Below are 16,505 nucleotides of genomic sequence, written 5' to 3'. Positions count from 1 at the left end.
ACAGCCATTATAAAGCATACAAATACATAGGAATTAGAACATTTTAAAGTTTGCCATCAGTAGTTATAAACTGAAAAGACAGTATAACTATATGGGAAGCATTATAGGACTAAATAATATTTTTATAGTTTATATTAAATGTTAGGTACTAAAGCACATACCCTTTTGTATTGAAATTTTAAATCCACAACAATATTCATTCTATAACAGTTCTCATTAAAGTTTTTTTTCTTTCTTTCACAGAAGATGCTTGGACAGAAGAGATGAGTACTGTTTCCACTAAGGCCTAGAATTGCCTACTGTACAAATAGTCCTGATCAGGCAATATACGAATGGCCCAAGGAAGCCACCAAATTGATTTTCAGGTTTTACATGACCTGCGACAAAAATTCCCTGAAGTACCTGAAGTTGTTGTATCCAGGTGCATGTTACAGGTCAGTGTTCAATGATTTCTGAATTTATTAATACAAACTTGGTATTTTTTTAAACACTGAAAGAAAACTCTTTTATCTTCTTTGGCATTAGTGTGCTATGATGGAGAGATGAGCTTTGGTGTCTGATAGTCATGTGGCCTTTAGCAAGTTATTGGGCTCTCTGTACCCCATCTGTCATATGGATAATACCTACCTTGTAAAGTAGATATGAGGATTAAATGAGATCTCAATATAAAGCATTGATACATGGTCCACACTTACTATGAACTTGCTTCACTCCCCCCTTTCCCCATTTTGCCAGAACTTTTAAAAATTCCAGGTCTTCATATGAAAGTGAGAAAATCATTAAATAAGGAATCAGGAAACTTGGGATCTAATCCTAAATGGGCACCCTAAACATATTTGACAAGTAATATACCTTCTTTTGTACTTTAGTTTTCTTATCTGTAAAATGAGGAAATTTGACTAGACAATGCCTGAAGTCCCAATTCTAAAGAAAAAAAAAGTTTCTTTTTATATCTTTTAATTTAATCTGTAAGTTTTCCAATTAATACCACTATCTAATAAATTTTTACATTTTTCTTAGTATGTACAATTTTAGAAATCCGTAATTCTAAATATTTAGTGATAGTGTACCTTCTCATTTGATTAAACTGGAAATCTTTCTATCAAGAACTATTTTTCAGCTTGTTAAAATGGAGATATAAAAAAGTGATTTGGTTTCAGACATATTTATTCTTGATGAATGATTTTTAAAGTTTGAAATTATATGAAACTTTAAAGGCTCAATATCTGTACTTGATATCAAGTGACTACATTTTGTTCACACCCTATCATCTTTTATCTATACATTTAATTGGTCTACCCACCTTTAGTCTAACCCAGCTTTGGTCTCTCCTATCTATCGTCCTCACTTCTGCTAAAAATGTCTTTTTAAATGCAGATTTTATTATATATTTACCTGTTTAAAAACCTCATGGTTGTTCCCCATACCCTTCAGAGTAAAGTTTATATATCTTGACTAGGACATACTAGGTCTGTGATCTAAAATACTGCCTTCTTCTGCGGCATGATCTCTTACCCAGTCCTTCCTCCCTCACACCCTATGCTATAATCATCCTCAACTGATTGGAATTCTCCAAACATGTCTGGCTCTTTCTGTGGTGTATTGTTTAAGAGCATATGTTTTGAGTTAATAATACTGTATTGTATATTTGAAATTTGCTAAAAGAACAAATCTTAAGTATGCTTACCACCAAAAAAGAAAGAAAGAAGCCAGGGTGGGGGGGTGGGGGGAAGGATGGAGGAAGGAAGGAAAGAAGAGTTGACTATGTGAAGTGGTGGATGTGTTTATTGTAGTAACCATTGCACAATGTATATGTATATTAAATCATCACATTGTATACCTTTAAAAAAAATCATGTACAACCAAAATATATACAATTTTTATTTATCAATCATACCTCAGTTAAAGCTAGGGGGAAATAAATTTAAAAATTTAAATAGTAACAAATAGTATATATTTTGCTGATAAAGAGACTTGAGTTCAAGATTTGACAGTTATTAGCAGCAATTGAATTAACCTTTCTGACCCTCATTTTCCTCAGGGGTACAATGGGAATAAAGAAAGTTCACAGAGAGTTAAATGTGATAATGCAGGAAAACAACTAGTAGGATACCTGATTCATAATGAGTGCTCAATAAATGTTAGCAACCAATACAAATAACAGTAATAATAGTGGAAGGCCCATAATGAATATTTGGTGAATGAATCAATAGCCCATATTTGTTGATATCGGATGTGCAGTGAAATGAAAGAGGAAAAAAGGGTAATAAAAATGGAGTCAGAAGCTCAAGAAAGTATGGGAAGGAGCAGAGATAGTGAGGGGAAGGTATCTTCCCCTAGAACTCAGGTACCTCTTCCTAATTTTTCAAATAGCATTTTCTGATAAGACTATACTGAGAATGTTCAGTGAGTCATTGAAAAATTCAAAAATACTATAGGTTCTTCAATAAGATTTGCTACTGAAAGAACTGTCCAGAACATGGAGGGGGAGGGGAGAGAGGGAGGAGAGAGAAACACTTACAGTATGATCTTTAGGATATATTAAGTTAAAAAAAAATGTAGAGCAGTATATATAGATGTATGTAAATACATCTATAAATAAATATTCACATGTGTGTATGTTTGCCCCTGTTTGCATAAGGAAATACTGGAAGAATTAAAAACAAAGTTAATAAAAGATGGTTACCCATGGTGGGCAAGGAGGAATAGGCCAGATGGGAGTGAGACTTCTCAGCATGTATCTTTTAATATTGTTTTGATCTTTGTAAATGAATTACCTAGTTTTTAAAAAAATAAAATAAGTAAACATGTTTTCAACTTTACCAAAAAATAGAAAATAGATGATTTAGAATTTCTTTTGGGCACCCAGTAGTATCAACCTTCACTGTGTTAATCTGGTTTTACAAAAACAAACCTCTGTATGACATGCTTCCCAATGCCCAACTCTTTTTAAATTGAGTTGCTAATCATTCGAATAATGTCCCTTTTAGCTGATAACAAAAATGTGACAAGCAAGGAATGCGGAGGGCTCCTCTGGGGATACAACTAAGGTGTAAGTTTTCCCAAATTTAGAGTTACTTTTAAACTGTAACGGCAAATAAGCTACCTCTAAATGTAGTATAAACACCTCTTATTTGGTGACAGCCTTTCTTCTGGGAGCCGCTCTCCCTTTCTCAGATGGGTAGGCTGTCTTTTCTCTGGAGAGATCCTCCCTATAATATACTGGTTCAGAACTTTTCTAGATGAAAAAAAAAGTATATAGAATATTGAAAATTAGTGGCTAAAGGATCATGTCACACTACCACTTTGTATACATGCTCTTAGGAGGAGAACAGAAATATCTATCCTCTGTTCTCTTCCTGACTTTGTTTACTGTTCAGCCCCCTCTTTTTGGAACTACTCACATCATTTCCTTGTGCTATGGAATTCTCTAAGATAGCTATGTTATCAGTGGATGTAATTCATATCTTTAAAATTTGGTAATTAAATCATAACTTAGAATAGTGTAAAAAAATATTGCATAGTTGACACTAATTTTTTTAACTGAAATTTTCACTAGTTTTTAATTCTTTTAGTATGATGATTAAATCTATAAATTTAAAATTGCTATTTCTTTTCAAAGTAATGTGTTGTGTTACTTACCATATCCTTAATTGAAGCCTTCTCAGGTGCCCTCCACCCATAATCCTTATTCATATTTCTATTGAAACACCTACCATTGTACATTATATTTATTTGCATACACATTAATCTCCTCCACTGGACTGGGAGATCCTTAAGAGCAGGGATTATATTCCTTTCTACATCCTAATGGGATGCTCAGTAAATATCGGTTGAAAGAGTGAATGAATCAGAGTTTGAGAAGGATGATTATAGTGTATACTTTGATATTGTCTGTAATGTCTCTGTGCAAGAAGCTTGGGGGGAAATGAAAGATGAACTGAAAATAATGATTCAGACTCTTTTGTGGTTTTGAAAAGAATGCAGATTTGTATTATACAAAAAAGAAGTGATTTTTCAACCTTTTAAAAACTCATCCCATCTCTTTTGATACACTTAAAGGGAGTCCTATACAGTTTCCCACTAAAAGTAGCCAGGGCTTCTTTGAGAAACAGCTGGTCCCAGGTCTGGGATAAGAAGTATACAAGATGATCTTAGACATCTTGTCATATTAGAAAGCAAGGAAGCTATGAAAGACTAATGGGCTCATGTCATACGTACACAGGAGCCAACTTGGAGTCATTCCCGCTAGGCTGAAGATAGGATATAATGCCCACAATCAGTTGACACATATCAAAATGTTAAAGATACAGGAGTTTATAATGATACTGAAAATAAGTGTCACCTTTGGAAGTTGCTAGGGCACCAATTCATTATTCTAAAAACCAGTAAAGAGAACTTATTTATCCTGCCTCTTCTGTGCAAAGAGTAAGTAAATAGTTAAAGAGATCAAGTTCTATGAGGAAGAATTGTAGCTAAAACATGATAAAGGAATCTTATATTTGGAATATCACCAATAGCACCATTTTGCAACCCCTAATGAGATAAGGTTTCTAAACGGTGATTATCATTGGCTGATAAAAATCATCAGCTGGATCAAGCTGTGACAACATCAGAACCTACCAATCAACCTTAAGATCACAAAAAGACAGGCAGATATATTATTGTGCCTCCTGTGTGATACACTATGAAATAAAGCCCATACAGGGTCTTGCTAACAATTTGTACATGAACCTGCGCACACCTCTAGTTGTACCTTCTAGTTCACAGTGAAATACAGAAAATATTGATACCACAGGGTGCAATCAGCTAATCCAGATGGGAAATCTGCTGGACAAATGATCATTTTTCAAAAAACAAATGGCTTAGAAAATTTGAGAAAGAGGGGAGGATTAATTATTATTATAAGAAACCTAAGAGGCATATCAACCAAATGAAATATGTGGACCTTGCTTAGATCCTGATTTAAACTAACTAAAAAGATACTTACGAGACAATCAAGGGACTTCAACACTATTTGGATATTATGCAATCTTAAGTGTTGATTATTTTAGGGTATGATAATGGCATTGTGGTTATGTTTTAAGATACATATTGAAGTATTTACAGATGGAAATGAAATAATGTCAGGCTTGATCTAGCTTGATGAAGGGAGCAGCTGGGGCGCACACATTGGATGAAGAAAGATTTGCCATATATTGATATTTTTAAAGATGGATGATGAATATAGGAGAGTTTGTCGTATTTACTCTCTATTTTCATACATGTTTAAAATTTTCTAAAATAAAATGTTTAATAAAAAGTACGTTTCCTTTTATCCTATTGTAGCCTTGTAAAATCCCTGTAAGTTCTTTTATGTTTTGCTGATAAGAAACTAATGTCTGTAGAGAGTAAAAAACCTAAGGGCACATGAGTTATGGCATAGCTGGGACTAGGACATATTAAATAGTGAGAGATTATAAAGAATTGAAAGGATTTTTGAGAGCTCAAGAGAATTAGAGAAGACGACTTTTTAAATAGCAGTACCAGCTTTTAAAAAGGAAGTGTGGGATTGGATTTAGTAGGGAATATACATTTTAATTTGGGAATGTCGGCAAAGGAGATGAGAAGAAGAGGTCTTTGTGAGCTTTGGCTTAGGAGGGAGAAGAATTTACTAAGAATAACAATAAACTTAGCTTGAAGCAAAAAGCACCAATTAAGTTTGGCAAAAGATAAGGTCTAACTATGATAAGGAGTAATCAATTGATAAAGATTGTGATGAATTTTTAAATTTTCTTTGAAAAACTAGTATATATCAATTCAGAGTTATGTGTAGGATAAAAGGATTTTTATAGCATGAGAGATTTGAAGTGTTGGTTTGGGGAAGGAAAAAAGTCAAACATTGCTCACTAATCTTTTCTTTCGTATCATCTGGTCAAACTGTGGACTACCATTTCTTTTTTTTTTTTTTTTTTTTTTTGGACTACCATTTCTTAACAAGACTTTGAGATGCCTTTTAGTTCCATTTTCTCTAATAAGATTTTATCTCATGTCAAACCACCTGTAGACATTTTAACTTGGCTATATTCATCCTCTTTATGTCTAAGACTGTCCCCTTTCTGTCAGGCTCTTTGTCTTCCAGTTCTCTTTGAATTCTCTTTCTCCCTTATAGCCAAATTGTGTTGACTGTTTATTTGTAGTCTTTCATAATTTGTTTCCACCATCAGTCATTATTTCATATCTTCTAACCGATCTTCTTGTCAAAAAGTTTTCCCTTTCCTCTTCATCTTAAGTATCAGTGGAGTTCTTTATCTTCCCCAAACACCCTTTGTGTCTTCACTTCTCTGTTAATGAATGTTCAGTGGCTCTCCCCATTGCCTGTATTAGAGCCCAAACTCTAGTATAACTCATTTTTAACAAGCCCCAATTATTTAATCCCAATCTGCTTTTCTAACAATTTGTTCCACAAAATTTCCAATACAAACCTTTAACTCCAGCCAGATCTGCTCCAGTCACCTTGTTTAGAACATACTTTTCCTTACTATCACATTTATGTCTGTCTTTAGTCATGCCATTCCCTTCACCAGGAATGCCTTTTTTCCTATCCAAGTCCTACATGTACTGTGAAACCCATGAGATTATACCTCCCTCATTAACACAGTCCTTTCTACAGTAGCCTATGGTATTAACTCTCTGTTGAACTTCAATACCACTTATTGTTTGACATATATTCATGTTTTAATCATGTTACCTTTTCATAAATCCATGGTTTGTCTCCCTAATTGAGTTGCAAGCTCTTCTAGGGAAAAGTCTGGTTTTATACATCATTTGAGTCTGCCACAGTCTCAAACAGAATGATGTACATATCGTAGGTGTTCAGTAAATATTTTTATGGATAATTTATAAGTAGTGGTTAGTTTCTTTTGAGAATTCTTTAGAAACAGTCTAATTGTTTTTTTGTTTTGTTTTGTTTTTCATTTCTCTGGAGTAGAATTATATGATGCTGTCTAAAGGCAAAGATGTGAACTCAGTTACTCTGGAGGCTACCTTGACCTTACATTACATATGTATATGTATGTGGTTTGTTTGTTTTTAACACAAGAGGAAGCACATAAGGAACTGTAATGCCTTTGTTATGAATTTTAGAACTTTTTAATTTAAATACCACAAATAATAGTTTTTAAAAGGTCATTGGTTTAAAAGAATTACATAGCACATGAATATGCAAAATATTAATTATACAGTATTACATGCTTAAGTTAAATGCTTATATTTTGTTCAAAATTCAAACTGCATTTTTAATTAAGTTGTAATTTTACTATATTTGCATGTATCCATTTTACTATAAAATAACTCCTAAAACAGAATAATGACTTGGTTCACTTTTAGCTATTGCTAGTTAGAGAACTTTTCCATTACATTAGTAGTGAGGATTTTTAATTCAACTATTTGCATAAATATTAGTTCTTCTCAAGTAAAAGAGCTCAAGTGTATCTGTTATAATTGTATTAACTAATCTCTTGTTAATCGTGTAATATTTTAGTAGTGATGAGAGTATATGCGTTGGCTTCTGGTTGTTAACACAAGCTGTTTTTATTTTGTTTTATAGAATAATAATAACCTGGATGCCTGCTGTGCAGTTCTCTCTCAAGAGAGTACAAGGTATCTTTACGGTGAAGGAGACTTGAATTTTTCGGATGATTCTGGAATTTCTGGTCTACGCAATCACATGACTTCTCTCAACTTGGACTTGCAGTCACAGAATGTTTACCACCATGGAAGAGAAGGAAATAGAATGAATGGAAGTAGGACTCTAACGCACAGCATTAGTGATGGACAACTTCAAGGTGGTCAGTCCAATAATGAACTGTTTCAGCAGGAGCCACAGACAGCACCAGCTCAAGTTCCTCAAGGCTTTAATGTTTTTGGAATGTCCAGTACATCTGGTGCTTCAAATTCAGCACCACATCTTGGATTTCACTTAGGCAGCAAAGGAACATCTAACCTTTCTCAACAAACTCCAAGATTTAATCCCATTATGGTAACTTTAGCCCCAAATATCCAGACTGGTCGTAATACTCCTACATCTTTGCACATACATGGTGTACCTCCACCTGTACTTAACAGTCCACAGGGAAATTCTATCTATATTAGGCCCTACATTACAACTCCTAGTGGTACAACTCGACAGACACAACAGCATTCTGGCTGGGTATCTCAGTTTAATCCCATGAACCCTCAACAAGTTTATCAACCTTCACAAGCTGGTCCCTGGACTACATATCCTGCATCTAATCCTCTGCCACATACCTCAGCCCAGCAGCCAAATCAGCAAGGCCACCAGACCTCTCATGTCTACATGCCCATCAGTTCACCTACTACTCCACAACCACCAACAATTCATTCGTCTGGTAGCTCACAGTCTTCTACCCATAGCCAATATAACATTCAGAATATTTCAACAGGACCTCGGAAAAACCAGATTGAAATCAAACTTGAACCCCCGCAAAGAAGCAGTTCTTCGAAACTGCGTTCTTCTGGACCTCGAACCTCCAGCAGTTCCTCTTCGGTCAACAGCCAGACCTTAAACAGAAATCAGCCCACTGTTTACATAGCTGCCAGTCCCCCAAATACCGATGAGGTGATGTCCCGTAGTCAACCTAAGGTCTATATTTCAGCTAATGCCACCACAGGAGATGAGCAGGTCATGCGGAATCAGCCCACTCTCTTCATATCCACAAACTCTGGAGCATCTGCTGCCTCCAGGAATATGTCCGGGCAAGTGAGCATGGGGCCTGCCTTTATTCATCACCACCCTCCCAAAAGTCGAGCAATAGGCAATAACTCTGCAACTTCTCCTCGAGTGGTGGTCACTCAACCCAATACAAAATATACTTTCAAAATTACAGTTTCTCCCAATAAACCCCCTGCAGTTTCACCAGGGGTGGTGTCCCCTACCTTTGAACTTACAAATCTTCTGAACCATCCTGATCATTATGTAGAAACAGAGAATATTCAGCACCTCACGGACCCTGCTTTAGCACATGTGGATAGAATAAGTGAAGCACGGAAGTTGAGTATGGGATCTGATGATGCGGCCTACACACAAGGTAATAATAATATTGGCAATGGGATCATTTTCCATTCTGGGCTTAAGTGGTGTACATTTGGTTTCACTGCAGAAGTGGATATCACTATCATTTTATCTTTTAAATGTTGCCTGAAATAATGCTATCTTAAGAACCTTTGAGAGTATTCATATAAATTTTGAATATCAGTTTTATCTTATAACTTGAAGCTTGAATGATAGCCTTATCAGATCTTCAGAATAATCAACTCTTGATTTGTTTGTTTTCTTAATGTTTATAAACTTTCTTTTCAGTAACTCTGTCACCTGCAGTGATGCTGATTTTCCCTTTAAATTTTCTTCAAATAAAAATTCATAAAAACACATTTTAATAAGAGATTAGTGAACTTATATAGTAAATCTGCCTTCTTTGACCAGAAGAATTCTCTGTTCTTCATTTTTCTAATACAACATTATTTGTCTTATTTTATAACAAAGTCTAAATTGCTGTGAATTCTTGAATAACTCAAAGAGAAATTTGAATCCTATTCCTGATACTTGTTTCTTTCAGTCTCCCTTAAACATCAGTTAGTGCAACCTTTCTTTTTGTTTGGAATTGTGAATGAGAACATTAGTTTTAAATCTATCTCACTTGATTGTCCTTTTCTGGAATAGACTAGTTAATATTGGCGTAATACTAAATTATATCTATATTAATTCAATTAGAGATAATTTCTATCATACCACATTTTATCTGACCCCTTAAGTTATTTAATCTTCCTTAGGAAACTGTTAAATTCATTCAGATAAAAAAGGAGAGGATGCTTGTCTTGAATATTGATGCAGGTTTTGTAAATTAGCTGGAGTCCTTTAGAGTAAGGATGTATCTCAATCATCTTTATATCGCCAATGAATTGTTCCAAGTATTATAGATTGGAAAATACTACATCATCACCTCCATGCAGCATGTAGCCTCCTACTACTACTAGTACCACTTGTCCTTTTTAGAATTTCTAAAAGTAGTGATTTTACTGCTGAGTTTCTTAGAGGAGCCTGATTGTTTTGGTTTATTTTATGTTTTAAACAATTATATTCTAGTGATTCACAGCCCAAGCTAGGCTGTGGTGCTTTCAAATTCTATAATCAACTACAAAGCTTTCAAAACATAAAAATGCCCAGACTCAGTCCACACTTGCTCAATTAGAGCTTCTTAATGGTGAAGCCTGGGTGCACGTGGGCACGGGTGCTCGTGTGTGTGAAAGCTCCATGGGTGATTCTGATTTCACTGGAAACTGTGCTGAGACTTCATTTTCCATAGATCTGTGACTAAACTGGAACCATTTTTGTTTAGTTTCGGCAGTAAATTATTTTTAATGTAACAGTATTTTTTTCCACTGATACTTAATTCCTGTTCTTCCCCCAAAGTCCTTTCTTCTACTCTCCTTCCATCAAAATAGTAGATTTCCTATGTTTGGATAGTTACTGATTCTTAAATGGAGAGTAATTTTTTTCTTCCAGTTTTATTGCTATACAATTGACATATAGCATTGTATAAGTTTAAGGTGTACAACATAATGATTTGATTTACATATGTACATCATGAAATGATGACCACAGTAGGTTTACTGAGCATCCATCATCTCATATAGATACAATATTAAAGAAATAGATTTTAAAAATATTTTTTCCTTCTGATTGAGAACTCTTAGGATTTATTCTTTTTTTTAAATTTTTTTTTAATATTTATTTTTTTGGCTGCATCGTGTCTTAGTTGTGGCACGCGAGATCTTTCTTTGTGGTTCATGGGCTCTTTGTTGCGGCGTGCAGGCTTCTCTCTAGTTGTGGCGGGCAGGCTCCAGACCGCACAGGCTCAGTAGTTGTAGCGGGTGGGCTCAGTAGTTGTGGTGCGCGGGCTCCAGAGCGGGTGGGCTCCGTAGTTGCGGCATGTGGGCTTAGTGGCCCTGCGGCATGTGGGATCCTGGTTCCCCGACCAGGGATCGAACCCGCATCCCCTGCATTGTAAGGTGGATTCTTAACCACTGGAACACCAGGGAAGTCCCTCTTAGGATTTATGCCTAACAGCTTTCATTTACAACATACAACAGTGTTAATTATCTTTACTGTGTTGTGTATTACATCCCTAGTATTTATTTGTCTTGTAACTAGAAGTTTGTACCTTTGACGGCTTTCATCTAATTCCGCCCCCCCCACCTCTGATAGCCACAAATCTGATGTCTCTTTGTTTGTTTTTGAAGTATAATTGACCTACAACACTGTATTAGTTCCTGGTACACATCATAGTGACTCAATATTTCTGTACATTTCCAAGTGATCATGATGATTAGTTGTCATCTGTCACCATACAAAAATATTACATAATTATTGACTATATTGCCCATGCTGTACATTTTATGCTTGTGACTCAAAATTTCATAACTGAAAGTTTATACCTCTTAATCTCCCTCACCTGTGTCTCTCCTCCTCCCACCACCACCCCCCAGAGAGTAATTTTTTTTATGAAGATAACTTGATAAGGGGAATTTTTGCTTAAAGTAGATGTGAGATATTCGTATACTAACTGGAGTGTGAAAATAAAGTGTTGCTTATATGTGCTAACTCCAACTTCTCTCCCATTCTCTCCTGAGTCTTCTCTAGTCAGGGTTTTTCCCACTGCAGTCAGCCACAACTGCTCCTGTCAAGGTCATCAGTGACAGCATCATTACTAAACCCAGTAGTCTTTCAGCCCTTGTCTTCCTTGATCTGTATCAGTAGCGTTTGCCACAGTCAAGCACCTTCTTCTCTGTGAAACATTTTGTTCATTTGACTTACTATATGATAATACACTAGGATTCCACCTCTCCTTTTATTCTTTGGTGGTTCTCCCTCATCTCTCTGACCTTTCACCTCTTTGTTCTTCCACTTCTTTGTTCAAAGAAGTGAGATCAAAGCCTCAAAGTTCAATCCTTGGGCCTTCTCTCTTTTCTGTCTTTACCATTCCCTAGATGATCTCAATCAGCCTCATAACTTTAAATATTATCCTATGCTAAGAGCTCCCAAATTTGTAACTCTAACCTGGACTTATTTCCTGAATTTCAAGCAGTTTAATTAACTGCCTACTTAACATCTCCATTTGAATGTTTACTAGGCATCCCAAGTTTACTATATGTCTGAAACAACTTCTGACATTGCCCCCAACTTACTCTTCCTATCTCCACTAATGGCAGCTTAATCAGGCCAGAAACTTCAGAAATACCACTGACTCCTTCCTTCTTTCACATTTCACATCTAATTTGACGATAAATCCTGTCAACTCTAACCTTCAAAGTATATCAAGAATTCTTTTTTCTTACCACCCCCGTTCATTGTCACCACTCTGGCCTGAGCTACTGTCATCTCTTAGATGAATTATTGCAGTAGCCTACCTGCTTTCACCCTTGCCTACTTACGGTCTTGTTTTAACTCAGCATCCACTGGGATACAGTTTTAAAAACATAAGTCAGATCATATGACTCCTCTGCACATGATCACTACCTATTTCATTCAGCGATCCACTGCCTCTCCCCCATCTCTTTTCCTTTTACTTACCACCTCACTCACTCTGTTCCAGCCCTGCTGGCCTTCATGCTACTATTCTTTAAACATAGAAGGCATACCTTAGGGCCTTTGTACTTGCTATTCCCTCTGTCTGAAATTCTCTTCTCCCTGACTCCACAGTTAACTCCCTCACTCCCTTCAAGTCTTTACTCAGAAGTCTGCCTTTTCAGTGAGACTATCCCTGATCTCCCTATCTGAATCCACCTGCCCCAGCATTTCCTGTCTCTCCATCATTGCTTGTATTTGCTCAACAGGGAAATGAATAATCTAATATTAAGATATATAACAGCTAGTACCTGCTGAAAGCTTATAATGTGCTAGGCATTGTTCTGAAAGCCCATTTATTTCTCACAACCAACTATAAAATAGGCACTAGTAGTATTCCTGTTTTTAGCTTAAAATGCTTAGGAACACATAGGTTAAATACCTAGCCACAGGACAAGGAGCAGGGTCAGGGTTCTCACGTAGGCAGTTCACAGGGCCCACGGCACTGTCTTTCCAGATTTTCAAAATAAACCCTCTGGAAAGATGCTTCAGGTTTATCTTGTACCTTCTTTCATATAACCCCTGGTGCACCACTGTAGGGACTGTGTATGCCTCAGTTTGAGAAGCATGGAGCTAGAAGATCACTGAATAAAAATAAATAAAAACAGGCAGCTATCACAAAAGAAATCACAATATAGATAATATATAGATATAATTTGAAATAACTTGAAACAATAAAGTAATACCCTTGGTAGATGTAGGAAGCACCTTTTTATTTTTTTCTTTTATTTTTGGCCACGCTGCGTGGCATGCGGGATCTTAGTTTCCCGACCAGGGATCGAACCCACACCCCTGCCTTGGAAGCGCGGGGTCTTAACCACTGGACCGCCAGGGAAGTCCCGGAAGACCTTATAAAGACACCTGAAGGTAAAAAAAAACTTTGCTAATGAATAAGGGCTCTGTTTTGAGAGCTCAAAGCCTACCAAAAAAAAACCAGGTTTCCCCAGAATGGGCCACTCAAATTATTTGTCTTTACTGAACAACCTCCAGACAGCTGTAACAACCGTGATCACTTTCTTTAAGCATACCTACACGTGTAAGGAATTTCCTAACATTCGTATGGCTGTGTACCCTTGTGTCATCTGCATGTGCACACTGTATTGGGGTGGGTGCTGTTCTGCAGCCTCTTATCTCATTTCCTTCTGTTTAGTGTGGAACTGGTGTTGACCAAGATTTATGTATCCTCCAGTGTCAAAATCTTGATCTAGTGTTTCATTGACTTGGTTCCAGTCAAATCAAAGGACTGTTCTTTCCAGCAAAATGCATCTCTTGCGATGTTAACTTATACATGTGTAATGCTTTACAGTTTACACAGCACTAAATGAGGTGACCCGAATAATACTGATCTTTAAGTAAGGATCTTTTCTGAACTCTAATTTGTGTGGTATGGGTAATAAAGAGAAAAGAAATATCCCTGCCTCCTGCAGTGAAATTGATCTTTCTAAAGCTCCTGAATCATACTGTTTCAGAGTAGAAAAGCAAGTTAAGCCAGGTACTAGAATCATTGGAAAATATTTTTCTCAAATTGAGGCGAGAACATGCCTAAATAAATGTGGTAAACAAAACGCATTATTTTTCATTTATTTATCATTTAACATTTGAAATATAAATATACTACAATAAAAATTTCAAAAATGAGAATTTGTTTTTTGAAGATCTATTGTTTCATATGCCCTCTGCTATAGAATGGAAAAAGAGGACAGTTAATGAATCTTCTTTCGCGACCCTGCTCATCTCAGCACCAAGTCTGTCACCATCACCCCCTGTAAAGGAAGTAAATTATACTTGAGTCCTTAATCATTCACTGTCTTCTGAGACTTTCTGGTGTCCTCCCCCTGTTCATAAAAGTATGCTTTTTGTAGCACTGGAAACTTCTGTAGGTGTGGAGAACAAATGCTCCACTCATTCAAACCAGTCTTCATGGTGGGGGGTTGGGGGCAGTGGCCTGTGGTCTGTGTTTTGTTACAGTTGCCAGAGGCTCTTACCAAACTAACATTGCTGCCAAAAATGATTTCTTCTTCTCCGTTATCGCTACAGAAAGCATCTATGGCATTGATCTAGCTAAAGTAATAAGCATTTTTAATGATACTTTAATACTTTTTTTTCCAGTTACATTTATGGTCCCATTACATTGTCAAACAGCAGCTATGACTTTAAACCTAAAATAGAAATACAAATAAGAAAATGTATGAGACGAAATTCGCTTCTTGGACTTTCTCATTCCTTGTCATTTTTTTCAGCAGTACTTCCCTCCAAATCACAACACCTTTCTATTTAATGAGATTTAATAAAAATGCTAATCATGGGGGCTTCCCTGGTGGCGCAGTGGTTGAGAGTCTGCCTGCCAATGCAGGGGACACGGGTTCGAGCCCTGGTCTGGGGGGATCCCACATGCCGCGGAGCAACTGGGCCCGTGAGCCACAATTGCTGAGCCTGCGCGTCTGGAGCCTGTGCTCCGCAACAATAGAGGCCACGATAGTGAGAGGCCCGCGCACCGCGATGAAGAGTGGCCCCCACTTGCCACAACTAGAGAAAGCCCTCGCACAGAAACGAAGACCCAACACAGCCATAAATAAATAAATAAAATTTTAAAAAAAAAATGGGCTTTATTTAAAAAAAAAAAAATGCTAATCATGACAAAAATTGAGGGGGCTAGATATTCTTTTCAAAAGAAACTAGAAATTAAATTTTAAAATTTGCACTTTGACTTTTATTCACATGCTGATTGGAAATGCCTTTTTGCGAACGTTGACTCACTGTGTTGGCATTGAAGTCACATTAAATTAACTCAGTAATTAAGCTTGACTTCAAATCACTTAAAGAATTTTTTTCCTTTCGAATCTGGCCTACTTCTCGTAGGTTCTTCCCGGTCTTAAGACTACCTACCTTTTTAATTTGGAATAAATCTCAAGGCTGGAAGAGACTTGTTTCATCTAGAACTCTGCAACAAACGTTATCCAGTCCACTTACCCATCCAGCAGTTGGTCCTGCAGGACCCCTGTCAGGCGTAAACCCATTGTGTACTGCGTGCTTTCTGAGGGACAAATTGCCTCCTAAGGCAGCACATTCCATTTCTGAAGAGTTCTGCCTACTAGCAAGTTATTTCCTATGTTAAACTGAATTTTTTAGAAGTATTAATGAAAATAACATATCCACATGGTAAAAGAAATTTAACCCAAAAAGGGAAGATACAATAAAAATGTCTCCTTTTGACCCCTGACCTGTCCCTTCCCCCAGCCATCCCACCGTTTAATTATCAGAGGTAATCTCCATTAGCAGTTCTTGATCCTCCTTCCCTTTATAATTACACACTCTCTCTCTCTCTCTCTCTGTCTCACACTCACACTTTTTTTTTAATGGGAATGCAATATATGTATGTGGGTATACATACATATATGTGGCATTATATAATATATACATACTCTACAGTATGTATAACATAAACATACTCTTTAGGGATATATTATATACATTTTTTCTTAACATCTCTTAAGATCATTTTATTTTAGCATGTATGAATATTTCATTCTTTTAATTTACTTTTTAAAAGTTTTAGTCATTATTTTAACATTCATTGAGATAAAGTTCATCAGTCATTTACAGTGTACAAGTCAGTGATTTTTAGTATAGTCACATGTGTGTAACCATCACCACAACCAATATTAGAACATTTTCATCACTTCAAAAAGAAGCTCCATACCCTTTATCTGTCACCTCCTATCCCATCACCTCCACCCTCAGCCCTAAGTAGTCACTAATCTACCTTCTGTCGCTGTAGACTTACATATTCTGGACACTTCGTATAAGAGGAACTACATAA

The 16,505-nt window shown here is 36.4% G+C and overlaps 1 protein-coding gene and 1 long non-coding RNA gene across 6 annotated transcripts in view; both read left to right on the top strand.

Moving 5' to 3' along the window:
* The window catches only part of TAB2 (TGF-beta activated kinase 1 (MAP3K7) binding protein 2), an 86,395-nt gene that overhangs the window by 49,184 nt on the left and 20,706 nt on the right, over nucleotides 1–16,505 (top strand). For 4 of the 5 annotated variants that reach the window (XM_082474652.1, XM_082474654.1, XM_082474653.1 and 1 more), the window contains 2 exons: nucleotides 244–434; nucleotides 7,589–9,089. In XM_082474652.1, the coding sequence (XP_082330778.1) occupies nucleotides 333–434; nucleotides 7,589–9,089 (1,603 nt within the window). In that variant the 5' untranslated portion in view covers nucleotides 244–332. The remainder of the gene's footprint in view (nucleotides 1–243; nucleotides 435–7,588; nucleotides 9,090–16,505) is intronic. The other variant, XM_082474655.1, reaches the window with a different exon arrangement.
* Nucleotides 9,096–15,285, top strand: LOC309667023. The gene is made up of 2 exons (XR_014267485.1): nucleotides 9,096–13,552; nucleotides 14,371–15,285. It is a non-coding gene; the product is annotated as an uncharacterized lncRNA (long non-coding RNA).

Source organism: Balaenoptera physalus (genome assembly GCF_965194825.1).
Source record: "Balaenoptera physalus genome assembly, chromosome: 9".
Taxonomy (NCBI): domain Eukaryota; kingdom Metazoa; phylum Chordata; class Mammalia; order Artiodactyla; family Balaenopteridae; genus Balaenoptera; species Balaenoptera physalus.
This window is presented reverse-complemented; position numbering and strand designations above follow the sequence as displayed.